Here is a 22,422-nt window from a genome sequence, read left to right as displayed (position 1 = left end):
TACAGGAAAAAGGGGGAAACAATGAAAAAAACACCAGGAAAAACAACAAGGAAAGGGGGAAAATGATGGAAAAAAAATCAGGAAAAAGGGGAGAAAAAAACAGGAAAAAAAAAGGGAAAAATTATAGGAATGGGGGAAAAAATTCTGGGAAAAACACCCGAAAAAGGGGGAGAAAAAACAGAAAAAAAATTTGAAAACCAAAGGAAAGGAGGAAAAAAATGGGGAAAAAATGGGAAAAAAATGGGAAAAAAATGGGAGAAAATGGGAAAAAAAGAAAAACGATGGAAAAACATCAGGAAAAAGGGCAGAAAAAACCAGGAAAAAAAATGGGAAAAATTATGGGAATGGGGGAAAAAATTCTGGGAAAAACACTCGGAAAATGGGGATTAAAAAAAGAAAAAATATTTGAACACCAAAAGAAAGGAGGAAAAAAATGGGAAAAAAAACGGGAAAAAAGGGGAAAAATGATGGAAAAAATCAGGAAAAAGGGGAGAAAAAATAGGAAAAACAATGGGAAAAACTGGGGGAAAAAATTCTGGGAAAAACACCTGAAAAAGGGGGAAAAAAACCAGAAAAAATATTTGAAAACCAAAAGAAAGGAGGAAAAAAATGGGAAAAAAAATGGGAAAAAAAAGGGAAAAAAAAGGGAAAAAAAGGGGAAAAAAATGGGAAAAAGGGGAAAAATGATGGAAAAACATCAGAAAAAGGGGGGAAAAAAACGGAAAAAAAATTGGAAAAACCAGAGGAAAAGGGAAAAAATGGAATTAAAAACAGGAAAAGGGGAAAAATGATGGAAAAACATCAGGAAAAAACCAGAAAAAAATTTTGAAAACTGCAGGAAATGAGGAAAAACAACGGGAAAAAAATGGGAAAAAGGTTTTGGATCCCAGAATTTTTGGAATTCCTGGAATTCTGCCCCCACCTCGGCGATGATTTTCTCCAGCTCCCGATTTTCCTTCTCCAGCAGCCGCGATTTCTCCTCCTCGTTGTTGTTGGTGGAGGATCCCGTTTTCATCGTGTCCTGCTGCTCCGACTGCCACTCGCCGCGCGTGATCAGGCGCCGCATCTGAGAGGAATTCCCAAAATTCCCAACAATTCCCAAAATTCCCAACGATTCCCACTTTTCCCAGAATTTTTATGATTTTTCTCCTGATTTTTTACGATTTTTTTCTGATTTTTTACCGATTTTTAATCAATTTTTTACCAATTTTAAATCTATTTTTTGCTGATTTCCCACATTTTTAAATGGGATTTTTCCTATATTTTTTCTCAACTTTCCCTCCAGTTCTTTCCTGTTTTTTTCCACCAAGGATTCTCAAAAATTCCCACAATTTCCCAACAATTCCCATGAAGTCCCAAGGATTCCAAACAATTCCCATAAATTCCCAAGGATCCCAAACAATTTCCATCAATTCCAAAGAGTTCCCAACAATTCCAAAGAATTCCCAACGATTCCCACTTTTCCCAGAATTTTTATGATTTTTTTCCTGATTTTTTACATTTTTTCCTAATTTTTTGCTGATTTTTAATGATTTTTTTCTGATTTATTTCTGATTTTTTCTGAATTTTTAAGGATTTTTTGTTGATTTTTTAAACAATTTTTTCACTATTTTCCCCAAGGATTCCCATCAATTCCCAAAGATTCCAAACAATTCCCAATGATTCCCAATGAATCTCAAAAATTTCCAATCAATTCCCAACAATTCCAAAGAGTTCCCAACAATTCCCACTTTTCCCAGAATTTTTACTTTTTTTTCCTGATTTTTCCCTGATTTTTCCTGATTTTTTCTGATTTTTCCCTGATTTTTCCTGATTTTTTCTGATTTTTTCCTGATTTTTCCCAGATTTTTTCCTGAATTTTTCTGATTTTTCCTGATTTTTTCCTGATTTTTCCCCTGATTTTTCCCCTGATTCTTTTCCTGATTTTTCCTGATTTTTTTCCTGATTTTTTCTGACTTTTTTTCTGATTTTTTTCTGATTTTTCCTGGGGTTTTTTCCTGGTATTTTTTTCTGATTTTTTCCTGATTTTTCCATGATTTTTTCACGATTTTTCCTGATTTTTTCTGATTTTTTCCCTGATTTTTCCCTGATTTTTCCTGATTTTTCCCTGATTTTTCCTGATTTTTCCCTGATTTTTCCTGATTTTCCCCTGATTTTCCCCTGATTTCCCCTTGATTTTTCCTGATTTTTTCCTGATTTTTTCCTGATTTTTCCTGGATTTTTTTCTGATTTTTTTCCTGATTTTCCCTCATTTTTCCTGATTTCTCCCCTTGATTTTCCCTGATTTTTCCTGTTTTTTCCCTGATTTTCCCTGATTTTTTCTGATTTTTCCCTGATTTTTCCTGATTTTTTCTGATTTTTTCCTGATTTTTCCCAGATTTTTTCCTGAATTTTCTGATTTTTCCTGATTTTTTCCTGATTTTTCCCCTGATTTTTCCCCTGATTCTTTTCCTGATTTTTCCTGATTTTTTTCCTGATTTTTTCTGACTTTTTTTCTGATTTTTTTCTGATTTTTCCTGGGGTTTTTTCCTGGTATTTTTTTCTGATTTTTTCCTGATTTTTCCATGATTTTTTCACGATTTTTCCTGATTTTTTCTGATTTTTTCCCTGATTTTTCCCTGATTTTTCCTGATTTTTCCCTGATTTTTCCTGATTTTTCCCTGATTTTTCCTGATTTTCCCCTGATTTTCCCCTGATTTCCCCTTGATTTTTCCTGATTTTTTCCTGATTTTTTCCTGATTTTTCCTGGATTTTTTTCTGATTTTTTTCCTGATTTTCCCTCATTTTTCCTGATTTCTCCCCTTGATTTTCCCTGATTTTTCCTGTTTTTTCCCTGATTTTCCCTGATTTTTCCTGATTTCCCCATTTCCCCCTGATTTTCCCCAATTTTCCTTGATTTTTCCTTGCTTTTCCTGATTTCCCCTGATTTTTCCCTGATTTTACCTGATTTCCCCCTTATTTTTCCCCCTGATTTTTTTCTGATTTCCCCCTGATTTTTCCATGATTTTCCCCTGATTTTCCCCTTATTTTTCCCCCTGATTTTTTCTGATCCTCCCCTGATTTTTCCTGATTTTGCCTTGATTTTTTCCCAATTTTTCCTGATTTCCCCTGATTTTCGCCTGATTTTTCCCTGATTTTTTACAATTTTTTTTTGCTGATTTTTTTAAACTACTTTTTCACTTTTTTTTTTTCCGTTCAAAAGGATTCTCAACAAGTCCCATTGATTCCCAAAGATTCCCAAGAATTCCAAACAATTCCCAACAATTTCCAATGATTCCCAACTATTCCCATCAATTCCAAACAATTCCCAACAATTCCAAAGAATTCCCAACAATTCCCACTTTTCCCAAAATTTTTATAATTTTTTCCTGATTTTTTACATTTTTTCCTAATTTTTTGCTGATTTTTAATGATTTTTTTCTGATTTTTAAATGATTTTTAATGATTTTTTGCTGATTTTTTAAACAATTTTTGCACTATTTTCCCCCAAGGATTCCCATCGATTCCCAAAGATTCCAAACAATTCCCAATGATTCCCAATGAATCTCAAAAATTTCCAATCAATTCCCATCAATTCCAAAGAGTTCCCAACAATTCCCACTTTTCCCAGAATTTTTATGATTTTTTCCTGATTTTTCCCTGATTTTTTACGATTTTTTGCTGATTTTTTACGATATTTTTACCAATTTAAAATCAATTTTTTACAATTTTTAACCAATTATTTTTCACAGTTTTTTCATGATTTCCCACATTTTTAAAATGTGATTTTTCCTGATTAATTCTCATTTTTCTCCCTAATTTTCCCATTTTTTCCCCACAGATTCCCATCAATTCCCAAGGATTCCAAACAAATCCCAAGGATTCCCAACAATTCCCATGAATTCCAAGAGTTCCCAACAATTCCCACTTTTTCCAGAATTTTTATGATTTTTCCCCTGATTTTTCCCTGATTTTTCCTGATTTTTTTCTGATTTTTTCCTGATTTTTCCTGATTTTTTTCCTGATTTTTCCTGATTTTTTATAGTTTTTTTCTCACTTTTTTCTGATTTTTTTCTGATTTTTCCTGGGGTTTTTTCCTGGTATTTTTTTCTGATTTTTTCCTGATTTTTCCATGATTTTTTCACGATTTTTCCTGACTTTTCCTGATTTTTTCTGATTTTTTCCCCTGATTTTTCCTGGGTTTTTTTCCCTGATTTTTCCTGATTTTCCCCTGATTTTCCCCTGATTTCCCCTTGATTTTTCCTGATTTTTTCCTGATTTTTTCCTGACTTTTTTGCTGATTTTTCCTGATTTTTTGCTGATTTTGCCTGATTTTTATTCTGATTTTTCCCTGATTTTTTATGATTATTTAAACAAGTTTTTCTTTTTTTCCCCATTTTTCCCCCACAGATTCCCATCGATTCCCAAGAATTTCGAACTATTCCCAAGGATTCCCAACAATTCTCAACAATTCTCATCAATTCCCAAAATTCCCAACAATTCCCACTTTTCCCAGAATTTTTATGATTTTTTTCCTGATTTTTTTCTGATTTTTCCTGATTTTTTGCTGATTTTTCCTGATTTTTCCCTGATTTTCCCCTGATTTTTTATGATTATTTAAACAATTTTTTCTTTTTTCCCCCCATTTTTCCCCCAAGGATTCCTATCAATTCCCAAGGATTCCCAACAATTCTCAACAATTCTCATCAATTCCCAAGAGTTCCCAACAATTCCAAAGAGTTCCCAACAATTCCCACTTTTCCCAGAATTTTTATGATTTTTTTCTGATTTTTCCCTGATTTTTCCTGATTTATTCTGATTTTTTCCTGATTTTTCCAGATATTTTCCTAATTTTTTTCCCTGATTTTTCCTGGTTTTTTTTCCTGATTTTTTCTGATTTTTTTTCTGTTTTTCCTGATTTTTATCTGATTTTTCCTGATTTTTCCCTGATTTTTTCCAATTTTTTGCTGATTTTTTATCGATTTTAAATCAATTTTTTGCCATTTTTTGCACAATTTTTTCATCATTTCCCACGTTTTAAATGGGATTTTTCCTGAATTTTTTTTCTCATTTTTCCCCTCATTTTTTCCCCATTTTCCCCAGATGATTCCTGATTTTTTCCTGACTATAAAATATTTTTTTCACAATTTTAAGTTTTTTTTCCCCTGGTTTTCCTAAAAAAAATTGAAAGAAATCCCAAAAAATACTGAAAAAAAACCTAATAAAAATTTATTTAAATGGACAAAAAAATCTAAAAATCTGGAAAAAAAAAGAAAAAAAAAATCTAAAAATCTTTTAAAAAATCAAAAAAATCTGAAAAAAAATTTCTAAAAATCTGAAAAAAAACTTTAAAAAAAATCTGAAAAAAAATGAAAAAAATTGAAAAAAACTCGAAAAAAAACTGAAAAAAAATGTGAAAAAAATTGAAAAAAATCTGGAAAAAACCTGAAAAAAATTGAAAAAAAACTCGAAAAAAAACTGAAAAAAAATCTGAAAAAAATCGAAAAAAACCTGAAAAAAATCCGTAAAAAACCCTAAAAAAATCCCAAATTAATCACAACACAACCATTCTAAAAAATTCCCAATTTTTGGTTTTTTTCACCTTTTTTCCCATTTTTTTTGGCTCACCTTGGGCACGAAGAGAACCACCAGGGTGATGTAGGAGGAGAAGACGACGGCGAGGGCGGCGAAGGCGAAGGCGGCGTCCTGCTGCGAGCTCAGGATCAGCGTCACCGGGGCTGTGATCAGGCACAACACCTGGAAATTTAAAGAGATTTTATGGGAATTTATTGGGAATTTTAAATAGATTTTTTGGGAATTTTTTGGGAATTTTTTGGGAATTTTTTGGGATTTTTTTGGAATTTTTTTGAGAATTTTTTGAGAATTTTTTGGGATTTTTTGGGAATTTTTTGGGATTTTTTGAGAATTTTTTAGGGGTTTTTTGGGAATTTTTTGGAATTTTTTTTTGGAATTTTAAATAGATATTTTGGGAATTTTTGGGGAATTTTTGGAATTTTTTTGGAATTTTTTTGGGATTTTTGGGGAATTTTTTTGGAATTTTTTGGGATTTTTTTGGAATTTTTTGGAATTTTTTTTTTATTTTAAATAGATTTTTTGGGATTTTTTTTGGAAATTTTAAGGGATTTTCTGGGATGTTTTTGGGAAATTTTAAGGGATTTTTTGGGAATTTTTGGAGAAATTTTTGGGAATTTTTTGAGAATTTTTTGGGATTTTTTGGGGATTTTTTGGGGATTTTTTTGGGAATTTTTTGAGAATTTTTTAGGGGTTTTTTGGGAATTTTTTTGATTTTCTTTTTGGCATTTTAAATAGATATTTTGGGAATTTTTTGGGAATTTTTGGAATTTTTTTGGAATTTTTTTGGGATTTTTGGGGAATTTTTTTGGAATTTTTTGGGATTTTTTGGGATTTTTTGGATTTTTTTTTGAATTTTAAATAGATTTTTTGGGATTTTTTTGGAAATTTTAAGGGATTTTCTGGGATGTTTTTGGGAAATTTTAAGGGATTTTTTGGGATTTTTTGAGAATTTTTTGGGTATTTTTTGGATATTTTTTGGGAATTTTTTGGGATTTTTTTGAGAATTTTTTGGGGATTTTTTTTTAATTTTTTGGATTTTTTTTTTTTTGGATTTTTTTGGGGATTTTTTTTTAATTTTTGGGAATTTTTTTGAATTTTCTGGAAATTTTTGGGGATTTTTTGGGATTTTTTGAGAATTTTTTGGGGATTTTTTGAGATTTTTTTGATAATTTTTTGGGAATTTTAAAGGGATTTTTAAGGGATCTTTTGGGAATTTTTGGGGGAATTTTTGGGAATTTTTTGGGAATTTTTTGGCTTTTTTTTGGAATTTTTGGGAATTTTTTTAGGGATTTTTTGAGACTTTTTTTGATATATTTTTTTGAATTTTAAAGGGATTTTAAAGGGATTTTTTGGAAATTTTAAGGGATTTTTTTGGATTTTTTGAGAATTTTTGGGGTATTTTTTGGGTATTTTTTGGGAATCTTTCGGGATTTTTTTGGATTTTTTTGGGGATTTTTAAAGGGATTTTTTTGGAATTTTTTAAATTTTTTGAGAATTTTTTGGCAATTTTTGGGAATTTTTTGGGATTTTTTTGGAGAATTTTTTAGGGATTTTTTGGGAATTATTTGGAAATTTTTTTGGAATTTTTACAGGATTTTTAGGGAATTTTTGGGATTTTTTTGAGGATTTTTTTAGGGATTTTTTGAGAATTTTTTGATAATTTTTTGGGTATTTTTTGGGGAATTTTTGGGGATTTTTTTGGGAATTCTTGGGGAATTTTTGGGAATTTTCGAGGATTTTTTTGAGAATTTTTTAGGGAATTTTTGGGATTTTTTCAGAATTTTTTTAGGGATTTTTTGAGAATTTTTTGATAATTCTTTTGGAATTGAAATGGATTTTTAAGGGATTTTTTGGGATTTTTTTGGAAATTTTAAGGGATTTTTTTGGGATTTTTTGAGAATTTTTTGGAATTTTTGGGGATTTTTTGAGAATTTTTTGGAATTTTTTGGGATTTTTTGGGTATTTTTTGGAATTTTTTTTGAATTTTAAATAGATTTTTTGGGATTTTTTTGTAAAATTTTAAGGGATTTTCCGGGATGTTTTTGGGAATTTTTTGGAAATTTTTTGGGATTTTAAAAAAATTTAAATAGTTTTTGGGAATTTTTTTGGGATTTTTTGGGAAATTTTAAGGGATTTTTTGGGATTTTTTGAGAATTTTTTGAGAATTTTTTGGGTATTTTTTTGGTATTTTTTGGGAATTTTTTGGGATTTTTTTTGAGAATTGTTTGGGAATTTTTAGGATTTTTAAAGTTATTTTTTGGGAAATTTTAAGTTATTTTTTGGGAAATTTTTTAGTTATTTTTGGGAATTTTTTAGGGATTTTTCGGAAATTTTGGGGGGAATTTTTTGGGATTTTTTTAAAATTTTAAATAGATTTTTTGGAATTTTTTTGGAAATTTTTTGAGACTTTTAAAGAGATTTTTTGAGATTTTGGGGGATTTTTTGGGCATTTTTTGAGAATATTTTTTGAGAATTTTTTAGGGGTTTTTTTTTGATTTTTGGGAATTTTGGGGAATTTTTTTGAGACTATTTTTAAAATTTTAAATAGATTTTTTAGGATTTTTTTTGAATTTTAAGGAATTTTTACAGGATTTAAAAAAAATTTTAAATAGATTTTTTGGGATTTTTGGGGAATTTTTTTGGAATTTTTACAGGATTTTTTGGGAATTTTAAATAGATTTTTTGGGATTTTTTTTAGAATTTTTTGGAAATTTTTTTGAAATTTTTGGAGAATTTTAAAGAGATATTTTGGGAATTTTTTTTAACATTCCCACATTTTTTTTTTTTTCCCAAAATTCCAGAACTTTCCAGAACTCACAGCCACGTTGTAGATGGCCATGCCCACGGCCCGGTGATCATTGATTTTCTCCGTGGAGACGCTTTTGGTCTCGTAGGCCAAAAAAATGCCCAGCAGCAGCAACAACCCCTTGAATCCATAAAAAATCCCTGGAAAAATGAGGAAAAAAAATGGAAAAAATGGGAAAAAAAAATTGATCCAAAAAATCAAAAAAATTGGGATGAGGGAGGAGAAAAAAGGAGCAAAAAATCCCGATGGGAACGACCCAAAAATTCTGAATTTCCACCTGAAATTCCTCCAAATTCCACATGAAATTCCAAAATTCCACCTGAAATTCCCAAATCCTGATGGAATTGTCCCAAAATTCTCAAATTCCACCTGAAATTCCCCAAAATTTCACCTGAAATCCCCCAAAATCTGCCCTAAACCCCCCAAATTTACCCAAAATCCCCCAAATTTTCCCAAATTTTGATCTGGATCCCCCCAAATTCTCCCCAAATTCCCGCAAATTCCCCCAAATTTCCCCAAATCCACCAAAATTTGTCCAAAATCCCCCCAAAATTCCCCTAAAATCCCCCAAAATCTCCCAGATTTCCTCAAATTTCCCCAAATCCCCCAAAATCCACCAAAAAATCCCCCCGAATTCCACCTGAAATCCCCCAAATTTTCCCAAATTTTCCCCCAAATCCCCCAAATTTTCCTAAATTTTCCCAAATTTTGATCTGGATTCCCCCCTAATTCCCCCAAATGTGCCCAAATTTGCCCAAAATCCCCCAAAATTTTCCCCCAAATCCCCCAAATTCCACCTGAAAACCCCCAAAATCCCCCTAAAATCCCCCAAATTTTCCCAAATTCCCCCAAATTTTCCAAAATTCCCTCAAAATTCCCCAAATTCCCCACCCAGCCAGGTGTTCATCTTGGTGGAGCTGCAGTGCTCGAGCTGGGGCAGGATGGAAACGTCCATGTCCGACTTGGGCTCCTCCTTGGTGAACTCCTGGGGGGAAAATTCGGGAATTCCCGTCCCAAAACGGGCCTTGAACACCCCAAAAAAACCTTAAACACCCCAAAATACCTCAAGAACCCCCCAGGAACCCCAAAATCTCTTTGAGGAACCCCAAAAGTCTTTTGAGGAAACCTCCAGGAACCCCAAAATCTTTTTAGGAACCCCCAGGAACTCCAAAACTCTTTTGAGGAACCCCCAAACACCTCAAGAACCTCCCAGGAACCCCAAAATCCACTAAGGAACCCCAAAATCCCTCAAGGAACCCCCCAGGAACCCCAAAACTCGTTTGAGGAAACCCCAAGGAACCCCAAAATCCTTTGAGGAACCCCAAAATTCTTTGAGGAACCTCCCAGGAACCCCAAAAATCTTTTGAAGAACCCCCCAGGAACCCCAAAACTCTTTTGAGGAACCCCAAACACCTCAAGAAGCTCCCAGGAGCCCCAAAATCCCTTTGAGGAACCTCCCAGGAATCCCAAACCCCTCAAGAATTCCCTAGGAACCCAAAACTCCTTTGAGGAATCCCCCAGGAACCCCAAAACTCCTTTGAGGAATGCCCAAACCCCTCAAGAACTCCTCAGGAACTCCAAAATCCCTTTGAGGAACCCCCCAGGAACTACAAAATCCTTTGAGGAACCCCAAAACTCTTTTGAGGAACCCCAAAATATCTTTGAGGAACCCCCCAGGAACCCCAAAATATCTTTGAAAAACCTCCAGGAATCCCAAAACGCTTTTGAGGAACCCCCAAACTCCTTAAGAACCCCCCAGGAACCCCAAAATTCTTTGAGGAACCCAAAACTCTTTTGAGGACCACCCAGGAACCCCAAAATCCTTTGAGGAACCCCAAAATCCTTTGAGGAACCTCCCCAGGAACCCCAAAATCCCTTTGAGGAACCCCCCAGGAACCCAAAAATCCTTTTGAGAAAACCCCAAACACCTCAAGAATTCCTCAGGAACCCCAAAATCTCTTTGAGGAAACTTCCAGAAACTCAATCTCTTTGAGGGACCCCCAAACACCTCAAGAACTACTCAAGAACCCCAAAATTCTTTGAGGAACCTACCAGGAACCCCAAAACTCATTTGAGGAACCCCAAAACTCTTTTGAGGAATTCCCCAGGAACCCCAAAATCTCTTTGAAGAACCTCCAGGAACCCCAAAACTCTTTTCAGGAACCCTCAAACCCCTCAAGAACCACCCAGGAACCCCAAAATCCCTTTGAGGAACCTGCCAGGAACTCCAAAACTCATTTGAGGAACCCCCAAACCCTTCGAGAACCTCCCAGGACCCCCAAAACTCTTTTGAGGAACTCCCAAATACCTTGAAGAACCCAAGGAACCCCAAAATCCCTTGAGGAATCCCCCAGGAACCCCAAAACTTTTCCAGGAACCCTCAAACCCCCCAAGAACCCCCCAGGAACCCAAAACCCCTCAAGAACCCCCAAGGAACCCCAAAATCCCTTGAAGAACCCCAAATTCCTTTGAGGAACCCCCCAGGAACCCCAAAATCCTTTGAGGACCACCCAGGAATTCCAAAACTCATTTGAGGAACCCCAAATTCCTTTGAGGAACCTCAAAACTCTTTTGAGGAACCCCCCAGGAACCCCAAAACTCTTTTGAGGAACCCCCCAGGAATTCCAAAACTCACTTGAGGAACCCCAAATTCCTTTGAGGAACCTCCCAGGAACCCCAAAATTTCTTTGAGGAACTCCCCATGAACCCCAAAATCCCTGGAGGACCCCCCAGGAACCCCAAAACTCTTTTGAGGAACTCCCAAACAAACACCTCGAAGAACCCCCAGGAACCCCAAAATCCTTTGAGGAACCCCAAAACTCTTTTGAGAAACTCCAAAATCCCTTGAGGAACGCCAAAATTCTTTGAGAAACCCCAAAACTTTTTTGAAGAACCCCCAAACCTCTCAAGAACTCCTCAGGAACCCCAAAATTCTTTGAGGAAAGCCCCAGAAACCCCAAAATCCTTTGAGGAACCCCAAAACTCTTTTGAGGAACCCCAAAATCCCTTAAGGAACCCCCAAAATCCTTTCAGGAACCCCCAGGAACCCCAAAATCCTTTGAGGAACTCTAAAACTCTTTTGAAGAACCCCAGAATCCCTTAAGGAACCCCAAAACTCTTTTGAGGAACCCCTCAGGAACCCCCAAAATCCCTTAAGGAACCCCAAAATTCTTTGAGAAACCCCAAAACTCTTTTGAGGAACCCCCAAACCCTTCAAGAACCCCCAGGAACCCCAAAATCTCTTTGAGGAACCCGAAAACTCTTTTGAGGAACCCCAAAATTCTTTGAGGAACCTCCCAGAAACCCCAAAACTCTTTAGAGGAACCCCCAAACTCCTTAAGAACCCCCCAGGAACCCCAAAATTCTTTGAGGAACCCAAAATTCTTTTGAGGACCACCCAGGAACCCCAAAATCCTTTGAGGAACCCCCCCAGGAACCCCAAAATCCCTTTGAGAAACCCCAAAATCCTTGGAGGAACCCCCTAGGAACCCCAAAATCATCAATAACCCCCCAGGAACTCCAAAACTCTTTTGAGGAACCCCAAACTCCTCAAGAATCCTCCAGGAACCCCAAAATCCCTCGAGGAACACCCCCAGGAACCCCAAAACTCTTTTGAGGAACCCCAAACCCCTCAAGAACTTTTCAGGAACCCCAAAATCTCTTTGAGGAACCCCCAGGAACCCCAAAACTCTTTTGAGGAACCCCCCAAACACCTCAAGAACCTCCCAGGAACCCCAAAATTCTTTGAAGAACCTCCAGGAACCCCAAAATTCTTTGAGGACCACCCAGGAACCCCAAAACTCTTTTGAGGAACCCCCAAACACCTCAAGAACCTCCCAGGAACCCCAAAATCCGTTAAGGAACCCCAAACTCCTCAAGAATCCTCTAGGAACCCCAAAATTCTTTGAGAAACTCCCCAGGAACCCCAAAACTCTTTTGAGGAACACCCAAACACCTCAAGAACCTCCCAGGAACCCCAAAATCCCTCGAGGAACCCCCAGGAACCCCAAAACTCATTCGAGGAACCCCAAAATTCTTCGAGGAACCCCAAAATCCTTTGAGGAACCCCCCCAGGAACCCCAAAATCCTTCGAGGAACCCCCCAGGAATTCCGAAACTCATTTGAGGAACCCCAAAATCCTTGGAGGAACCCCCCAGGAACCCCAAAATCTCTTTGAGAAAACCTCCAGGAATCCCAAAATCCTTTGAGGAACCCCAAAATCCCCGAAGGAACCCCCAGGAACCCCAAAACTCATTTGAGGAACACCAAAACTCTTTTGAAGAACCCCCAAACCTCTCAAGAACCTCCCAGGAACCCCAAAATCTCTTTGAAGAACCCCAAAACTCATTCAAGGAACCCCAAAAATCCCTTAAGGAACCCCAAAATCCTTTGAGGAACCTCCCAGGAACCCCAAAACTCATTTGAGGAACCCCAAAATCCCTGGAGGAACCCCCAGAAGCCCCGAACCTCGATGGTGCGGTGCAGGGGATCGACGATCTGCCACACACTGAGCGTCACCACGTCGAAGCCGACCAAGCCCCCCACGGTGGCGTAGAGCTTCCAGGGTTCCAGGCTCTGGAAAAGCAAAATTCCCGGTGAGAAACGGGGAAAATTCCCAGGGAAAAATGGGGAAAATTCCTGGGGAAAAAATGGGGAAAATTCCTGGTGAAAATGGGGAAAATTCCCAGGGAAAAATGGGGAAATTTTTTTTTTTGTGGATTTTTTGTGGATTTTCCGTGAATTTTCCAGGAATTTTCTGTGAATTTTCCATGATTTCCCCAGGAATTTTTCCATGATTTCCCCAAGAATTTTCCATTATTTTCCCCAGGATTTTTTCCATTATTTCCCCAGGAATTTTCCCCAGATTTTTCTGTGAATTTCCATGGAATTTTTCTGGGATTTTCTCTGGAATTTTTCCATGATTTCCCCAAGAATTTTCCATTATTTTCCCAGGACATTTTCTGGGATTTTTCCGGAATCTTCCCAGGAATTTTCCGCAGATTTCCCCAGGAATTTTTCTGGAATTTTCCTGGAATTTCCCCAGGATTTTTTCCATGATTTCCCCAGGAATTTTCCCCAGATTTTTCTGTGAATTTCCACAGAAATTTTCTGGAATTTTCTCTGGAATTTTTCCGTGATTTTTCCAGGAATTTTCCAGGGAATTTCCCAGGAATTTTCCGTAGATTTCCCAGGAATTTTCTGGGATTTTCCCCCAGATTTTCCCAGGAATTTTTCTGGGATTTTTCTGGAATTTCCCCAGGAATTTTTATATTATTTTCTCAGGAATTTTTCCAGGATTTTCCCAATACTTTTTCTGGAATTTTCTGGGATTTCCCCAGGAATTTTCCATTATTTTCCCAGGAATTTTTCTGGGATTTTTCTGGATTTTCCCCAGGAATTTTTCCATTATTTCCCCAAGAATTTTCCATTATTTTCCCCAACAATTTTCCATTATTTTCCCAGGATCTTTTCTGGAATTTTCCTGGAATTTTCCCAGGAATTTTCCACAGATTTTCCAGGAATTTTTCTGGGATTTTCCCAGGAATTTTTCTGGGATTTTCCCAGGAATTTTTTGGGATTTTCCCAGGAATTCTTCTGGGATTTTTCTGGAATTTCCCCAGGAATTTTTCTGGGATTTTTCTGGGATTTCCCCAGGAATTTTCCCAGATTTTTCTGTGAATTTCCATGGAATTTTTCTGTGATTTCCCCTGGAATTTTTCTGGGATTTTCTCTGGAATTTTTCCACGATTTCCCCAAGAATTTTCCATTATTTTCCCAGGACTTTTTCTGGAATTTTTCTGGAATCTTCCCAGGAATTTTCCGCAGATTTCCCCAGGAATTTTTCTGGAATTTTCCTGGAATTTCCCCAGGATTTTTTCCATGATTTCCCCAGGAATTTTCCATGATTTTCCCCAAGAATTTTCCATTATTTTCCCAGGAATTTTCTGGGATTTCCCCAGGAATTTTTCTGGGATTTCCCCAGGAATTTTCTGGGATTTCCCCAGGAATTTTTCTGGGATTTTTCTGGAATTTCCCCAGGAATTTTTCCATTATTTCCCCAAGAATTTTCCATTGTTTTCCCCAAAAATTTTCCATTATTTTCCCAGGAATTTTCCACAGATTTCCCAGGAATTTTTTGGGATTTTCCCAGGAATTCTTCTGGGATTTTTCTGGAATTTCCCCAGGAATTTTTCCATGATTTCCCCAGGAATTTTCCCCAGATTTTTCTGTGAATTTCCATGGAATTTTTCTGTGATTTCCCCTGGAATTTTTCTGGGATTTTCTCTGGAATTTTTCCATGATTTCCCCAAGAATTTTCCATGATTTTCCCCAAGAATTTTCCATTATTTTCCCAGGAATTTTCTGGGATTTCCCCAGGAATTTTTCTGGAATTTCTCCAGGAATTTTTCCATGATTTCCCCAGGAATTTTCCATTATTTTCCCAGGATTTTTTCCAGGAATTTTCCCAGGATTTTCTCAGGAATTTTCTGGGATTTCCCCAGGAATTTTTCTGGAATTTTCCTGGAATTTCTCCAGGAATTTTTCCATGATTTCCCCAGGAATTTTCCATTATTTTCCCAGGATTTTTTCCAGGAATTTTCCCAGGATTTTCTCAGGAATTTTCTGTGATTTCCCCTGGAATTTTTCTGGAATTTTCCCAGGAATTTTCTGGAATTTCCCCAGGAATTTTTCCATGATTTCCCCAAGAATTTTCCATGATTTCCCCAGGAATTTTCCAATGATTTTCCAGGAATTTTCCAGGGAATTCCCCAGGAACTTCTCCAGGATTTTCCCAGGAATTTTCCCAGAATCCCTCACCTTCCTCTTGTCCTTCTTGTCGTCCTTCTTGGTGAACACGGTGTGCACCCACCAGATCTTGGTGAACATGCTGCCGTAGGCCAGGCTGAACCCCAGCCCCAGCAGCCACAGCCGCGCCTGCGACAGCCGGAAAGGGAACAGTCGGAAACGGGAACGGCCGGAAACCGGAACGACCGGAAACCGGAATGGCCAGAAATGGGAACGGTCGGAAAAGGAACAGTCGGAAACGGAAACGGCCGAAAACGGGAACGGCCGGAAATGGGAAGGGTTGGAAAAGGAACAGTCGTAAATGAGAACGACCAGAAACGGGAACAGTCGGGAAAGGAATGGTTGGAAATGGGAACAGTCGGAAATGGGAATGGTCGGAAACGGGAACGACGGGAAATAGGAACGGTTGGAAACAGGAACAGCCGGAAAAGGAATGGTCGGAAACGGGAACGGCCAGAAAAGGAACAGTCAGAAAAGAAACAACCAAAAAAGGAATGGTTGGAAAAGGAATAGTCAGAAAAGGAACAGTCGGAAACAGGAATGGTCGGAAAATGAACAGTTGGAAATAGAACAGACAGAAATGGGAACGGTCGGAAATGGGAACAGTTGGAAAAGGAACAGTTGGAAAAGGAACAGTTGGAAATGGGAATGGTCGGAAACGGGAACGACCAGAAAAGGAACAGTCAGAAAAGGAATGGTTGGAAAAGGAACAGTCAGAAAAGGAACAGTCGGAAACAGGAATGGTCGGAAAATGAGCAGTTGGAAATAGAACAGGCGGAAACAGGAACAATCAGAAAAGGAGCAGTCAGAAAAGGAACAGTCAGAAACGGGAATGGTCGGAAAAGGAACAGCCAGAAACAGGAACGGCCGGAAAAGGAACAGTCAGAAAAGGAACAATCAGAAAAGGAACAGTTGGAAATGGGAACAGTCAGAAACAGGAACGGTTGGAAAAGGAACAGTCAGAAAAGGAACAATCAGAAAAGGAAGAGTCAGAAAAGGAGCAGCCAGAAATGGGAATGGTCGGAAAAGAAACAGTCGGAAATGGGAACGGTCGGAAATGGGAACAGCCAGAAACAGGAATGGCCAGAAAAGGAACAGCCAGGAACGGTTGGAAATGGAACAGCCAGAAAAGGAACAACCAGAAAAGTAACAACCAGAAAAGGAATGGTTGGAAAAGGAACAGTCAGAAACGGGAACAGTCAGAAACGGGAACCGTTGGAAAAGAAACAGCCAGAAATGGGAACGGTCAGAAAATGAACAGTTGGAAAAGGAACAGTCAGAAATGGGAACCGTTGGAAAAGGAACAGCCAGAAATGGGAACAGTCGGAAAAGGAACAGTTGGAAACGGGAATGGTCGGAAACGGGAACGGTCAGAAAAGGAACAGTCAGAAAAGGAATGGTTGGAAAAGGAACAGTCAGAAAAGGAACAGTCGGAAACAGGAATGGTCGGAAAATGAGCAGTTGGAAATAGAACAGGCGGAAACAGGAACAATCAGAAAAGGAGCAGTCAGAAAAGGAACAGTCAGAAACGGGAATGGTCGGAAAAGGAACAGCCAGAAACAGGAACGGCCGGAAAAGGAACAGTCAGAAAAGGAACAATCAGAAAAGGAACAGTTGGAAATGGGAACAGTCAGAAACAGGAACGGTTGGAAAAGGAACAGTCAGAAAAGGAACAATCAGAAAAGGAAGAGTCAGAAAAGGAGCAGCCAGAAATGGGAATGGTCGGAAAAGAAACAGTCGGAAATGGGAACGGTCGGAAATGGGAACAGCCAGAAACAGGAATGGCCAGAAAAGGAACAGCCAGGAACGGTTGGAAATGGAACAGCCAGAAAAGGAACAACCAGAAAAGTAACAACCAGAAAAGGAATGGTTGGAAAAGGAACAGTCAGAAACGGGAACAGTCAGAAACGGGAACCGTTGGAAAAGAAACAGCCAGAAATGGGAACGGTCAGAAAATGAACAGTTGGAAAAGGAACAGTCAGAAATGGGAACCGTTGGAAAAGGAACAGCCAGAAATGGGAACAGTCGGAAAAGGAACAGTTGGAAACGGGAATGGTCGGAAACGGGAACGGTCAGAAAAGGAACAGTCAGAAAAGGAACAGTTGGAAATAGAACAGTTGGAAAAGGAACAGTCGGAAACGGGAACCATTGGAAAAGGAACAGCCAGAAATGGGAACAGTCGGAAAAGGAATGTTTGGAAAAGGAACAGTCAGAAACAGGAATGGCCGGAAAAGGAACAGTCGGGAAAGGAACAGTTGGAAAAGGAACAGTTGGAAATGGGAACAGCCAGAAATGGGAATGGCCGGAAAAGGAACAGTCAGAAAAGGAACAGCCAGAAATGGGAATGGTCGGAAAAGGAACAGTCAGAAAAGGAACAGCCAGAAATGGGAATGGTCGGAAAAGAAACAGTTGGAAACGGGAACGGTCGGAAATGGGAACAGCTGGAAACAGGAATGGCCAGAAAAGGAACAGCCAGGAACGGTTGGAAATGGAACAGCCAGAAAAGTAACAACCAGAGAAGGAATGGTTAGAAAAGGAACAGTCAGAAAAGGAACAGTCGGAAATGGGAACGGATGGAAAATGGGAACAGTCAGAAATAGGAACAGTCGGAAAAGGAACAGTCAGAAAAGGAACAGTCAGAAACAGGAATGGTTGGAAATGGGAACAGTTGGAAAAGGAACAGTCGGAATTCCAGCCGGGAATGGGGAACGGCCATGGCAGCTGCTCCTGCTCTGACTGTTCCCATTTCCAGATTTTCCCTCATCCCTGGTTCTGTCTTCGATTGTTCCCGACTGTTCCTGCTCTGCCTGTTCCCATTCCTGCGTTTTCCCTCATCCCTGGGTGTAGCTCTGGCTGTTCCTCCTGGGATTGTTCCCATTCCCTGTTTCCCCCTTCTCCGCCTGTTCCTCTGCCTGTTCTCACTTGTTCCCATCCCAATTTTTCCCAGTTCTCCTCAATTTTTCCCAATTTTCCTTCCCTCCACCTGTTCCTCTGCCTGTTCCCACCCCAATTTGCCCCTTCTCTGCCTGTTCCCACCATTCCAATCCCAGTTTTCCCCAATTTTCCCAAATTTTTCCCAATTTTCCCTCCCTCCACGTGTTCTTCTGCCTGTTCCCATCCCAATTTTTCCTCTTTCTGCCTGTTCCCATCCCAATTTTTCCCCTTTCTGCCTGTTCCCATCCCAATTTTCCCCTTCTCCCCCTGTTCCTCCGTCTGTTCCTGCCATTCCAATCCCAATTTTTCCCAATTTTCCCCAATTTTTCCCAATTTTCCCTCTCTCCGCCTTTTCCTCTGCCTGTTCCCGCTTGTTCCCATCCCAATTTTTCCGCTTTCTGCCTGTTCCCATCCCATTTTCCCCCTTTTCTGCCTGTTCCTCTGCCTGTTCCCACCATTCCAATCCCAATTTTTACCCAATTTCCCCAATTTTTCCCAATTTCCCCCCTTCTCCACCTGTTCCTCTGCCTGTTCCCATCCCAATTTTCTCCTTCTCCGCCTGTTCCTCCGCCTGTTCCCGCCATTCCAATCCCAATTTTTCCCAATTTTCCCCAATTTTTCCCAGTTTTCCCCCTTCTCCACCTGTTCCTCTGCCTGTTCCCACTGTTCCAATCCCAATTTTCCCCAGTTTTCCCCATTTTTCCCAATTTTCCCTCCCTCCACCTGTTCCTCTGCCTGTTCCCATCCCAATTTTCCCCCTTCTCCGCCTGTTCCTCTGCCTGTTCCCGCCATTCCAATCCCAATTTTTACCCAATTTCCCCAATTTTTCCCAATTTCCCCCCTTCTCCACCTGTTCCTCCGCCTGTTCCCATCCCAATTTTCCCTCTTTTCCGCCTGTTCTTCCGCCTGTTCCCGCCATTCCAATCCAAATTTTTCCGTTTTCCCAATTTTTTCCCAGTTTTCCCCAATTTTTCCCAGTTTTCCGGCTGTTTCCCACCTGGCAGACGAAGGGGAACAGCCCCGGCCCGATGTGGTAACCGTCGAGCCCCAGCGGGAAGACGGCGGCGAGCGCCAGGGTACAACCGACGGCCGTCATGTTGTTCAGGTAGGGCTGGGAGTTCTGGATGTACCTGGAGGGGGAAAAATGGGGAAAAAATGGGGAAAATAATGGGGAAATAACAGGGAAATTAACAGGAAAAATGGGGGAAATAATGGGGAAAATAACAGGAAAAATGGGAAAAAATGGGGAAAATAATGGGGAAAATAATGGGAAAATAACAGGGAAATTAACAGGAAAAATGGGGAGAATAACAGGAAAAATGGGGGAAAAAATGGGGAAAATAATGGGGGAATAATGGGGAAAATAATGGGGAAAAAAACAGGAAAAATGGGGAAATAAAGGGAAAAATTATGGGAAAAATGGGGAAAAAATTGGAAAATAGGGAAAAATTATAGGAAAAATGGGGAAAAAATTGGAAAATAGGGAAAAATAATGGGAAAAAATTGGGAAAAAATTGGGAAAAAAATGGAAAATAATAGGTGAATAATGGGGGGAAATAATAGGGAAAATAATGGGAAAAATGGGGGAAAAATGGGGAAAATAATGGGAAAAAATAATGGGAAAATGAGGAAAAAATTAGAAAAATAGGAAAAATAATGGGAATAAAATGGGGAAAAAATTGGAAAAATGGGAAAAATAATAGGAAAAAGTTGGAGAAAAAAGGGAAAATAATGGGGAAATAATGGGGAAAATAATGGGGGGATAATGGGGGAATATTGGGGAAAATGGGGGGGAATGGGAAAAATAATGGGAAAAAATAAGGGGAAAATGGGGAAAAAATTGGAAAAAATGGGGGAAATAATGGGAAAAAATGGGGAAAAAAATGGAAAAATTGGAAAAATAATTGGGAAAAAATTGGGAAAAAAATGGGAAAATAATGGGGAAATAATGGGGGAAATAATGGGGAAAAAATGGGGAAAATAATGGGGAAAATGGGAAAAATAATGGGGAAAAATTGAGAAAAATAATGGGGAAAAATGGGAAAATAATGGGAAAAAATAATGGGAAAAAGTAATGGGAAAAAATGGGAAAAATAATTTTTAAAAATAATGGGAAAAATAACAATTCTTTTTCCTTAACCCCCCCAAAAATTCCCAATTTTTTTTCCCCTTAAACCCCAAAAATTCCCATTTTTTCCCCTTCAACCCCAAAATTCCCAATTTTTTCACTTTCAACCCCCCAAATTCTTTTTTTCCTCCTTAAACCCCAAAATTCCCATTTTTTCCCCTTAAACCCCCAAAATTCCCATTTTTTTTCCTCTTAAACCCCAAAAATTCTCTTTTTTTTCCCCTTAAAATCCAAAAATTCCCAATTTTTTCCCTTTCAACCCCCCAAATTCCCAATTTTTTCACCCCAAACCCCCAGAATTTTGGGAATTTTGGGAATTTTTGGAATTCTGCCCATTCCCCCACCTGACGTGCCCGTTGTAGATGTTGAAAGCCAAACAAACGACGGCCAGGACGATCCCCAACGACGCCAACACCGACACGGAAATGAACAATTTTTGCGACAGGAACCGGAAGGTCGTGATCACCTTGGTGTAATCGGCCGGAGGGGACCCCCCTGGGCAGGGAAATGGGGGAAGAAATCCCCAAAATTTGGGAATTTGGGAACATCCAGGAGGATTTCAGGGAATTTTCCCTTTTTTTCACATTTTTTCTCCATTTTTTCCCCATTTTTTCCCCATTTTTACCCATTTTTCCCCCATTTCTTCCCATTTTTCTCCATTTTCCCCCCATTTTTTCCCATTTTTCTCCGATTTTTCCCCATTTTTTCCTTATTTCTTCGCCATTTTTTTCCCTTTTTTCTCTATTTTTTCCCCATTTTCCCCCATTTTCCCCTCATTTTTTCCCATATTTTCCCCATTTTTCCCATTGTTTTCCTCATTTTTTCCTCATTTTTCCCCCATTTCTTCCCATTTCCCCCCATTTTTCCTCATTTTTTCCCCATTTTTTCCATTTTTTCCTCATTTCTTCCCCATTCCCCCCATTTTCCATCCGTTTTTCCAGATTTTCCCCATTTTTTCCCATTTCCCCCCCATTTTTCCCCATTTTTCCCCCATTTTTCCCTCCATTTTTTCCCCATTTTTTCCCATTTCCCCCCATTTTTTCCCATTTTTTCTCCATTTTTTCTTCATTTTTTCCCCATTTTTCCCCATTTTTTTCCCCATTTTTTCCCCCATTTTTTCCCCCATTTTTTCCCATTTCTTCCTCATTTCTTCCCTTTTTTCCCCCATTTCCCCCCCATTTTTCCCCATTTATACCCGATTTTTCTTGTTTTTTCCCCCATTTTTCCCATTTCCCCATTTTTCCCATTTTTCCCAATTTCCCCGTTTTTTTCCTGATTTCCCCTTTTTTCCCCATTTCCTGATTTCCCCTTTTTTTCTCATTTTTTCCCAATTTTCCCATTTTTCCCCCCGTTTTTTCCATCCTTTTTTCCCCGATTTCCCTGTATTTCCCTCATTTTTCCCCCCCTTTTTTCCCTGATTTTTCTCATTTTTTTCCCCATTTTTCCCATTTTTCCCCATTTTTCCCATTTTTCCCAATTTCCCCGTTTTCTCCCCGTTCCTCACCGATCCATTTGTCGTTGTTGTACCAGGACAGGTTGTCCTTGGTGCTGTCGTAGTACCCGATCTTCTTGTACACCCCGCCTGAGGCACAGGGGACACCAGGTGACAACAGGTGACAATGGACGGGTTACACCAGGGGACACCAGGTGACACCAGGTGACAACAGGTGACAATGGGACAGGTGACACAGGACAGGTAACAATGGCCCAGGTGACAATGGGACAGATGACACCAGGTAACATGGGACAGGTGACACAGGACAGGTGACACCAGGTAACAAGGTACAAGTGACAATGGACAGGTGACAATGGACAGGTGACACCAGGTGACAATGGACAGGTGACAATGGCACAGGGGATAATGGACAGGTGACAATGGGACAGGTGACACAGGACAGGTGACACCAGGTGACAATGGACAGGTGACATGGGACAGGTGACACCAGGTGACAATGGGACAGGTGACAATGGACAGGTGACACCATGTGACACAGGACAGGTGACAATGTCACAGGTGACAATGGACAGGTGACACCATGTGACAATGGACAGGTGACAATGCACAGATGACACCTTGGGGACACCAGGACAGGTGACAATGGCACAGGTGACACCTGAGAGTGCCACCGGTGGCACCTGGGGACATCCACAGGGGGTGGAGCCAGAGGGGGTT

At 39.1% G+C, this 22,422-nt stretch overlaps 1 protein-coding gene across 2 annotated transcripts in view; it reads right to left on the bottom strand.

Moving 5' to 3' along the window:
• LOC117009866 (gamma-aminobutyric acid type B receptor subunit 1-like) overlaps nucleotides 1-22,422 on the bottom strand; it is a 54,312-nt gene that overhangs the window by 1,445 nt on the left and 30,445 nt on the right. For both annotated transcript variants that reach the window (XM_033084232.1, XM_033084233.1), the window contains 9 exons: nucleotides 21,754-21,831; nucleotides 20,594-20,744; nucleotides 19,119-19,251; nucleotides 15,200-15,316; nucleotides 12,848-12,955; nucleotides 9,272-9,365; nucleotides 8,393-8,520; nucleotides 5,608-5,736; nucleotides 923-1,066 (listed from right to left, as the gene is read on the bottom strand). In XM_033084232.1, coding sequence (XP_032940123.1) covers nucleotides 923-1,066; nucleotides 5,608-5,736; nucleotides 8,393-8,520; nucleotides 9,272-9,365; nucleotides 12,848-12,955; nucleotides 15,200-15,316; nucleotides 19,119-19,251; nucleotides 20,594-20,744; nucleotides 21,754-21,831 — 1,082 coding nt within the window. The remainder of the gene's footprint in view (nucleotides 1-922; nucleotides 1,067-5,607; nucleotides 5,737-8,392; nucleotides 8,521-9,271; nucleotides 9,366-12,847; nucleotides 12,956-15,199; nucleotides 15,317-19,118; nucleotides 19,252-20,593; nucleotides 20,745-21,753; nucleotides 21,832-22,422) is intronic.

Source organism: Catharus ustulatus, chromosome 36, assembly GCF_009819885.2.
Source record: "Catharus ustulatus isolate bCatUst1 chromosome 36, bCatUst1.pri.v2, whole genome shotgun sequence".
NCBI classification, from domain to species: domain Eukaryota; kingdom Metazoa; phylum Chordata; class Aves; order Passeriformes; family Turdidae; genus Catharus; species Catharus ustulatus.
Note: the sequence above shows the minus strand (reverse complement) of the source record. Positions and strands in the feature narration are given on the sequence as shown.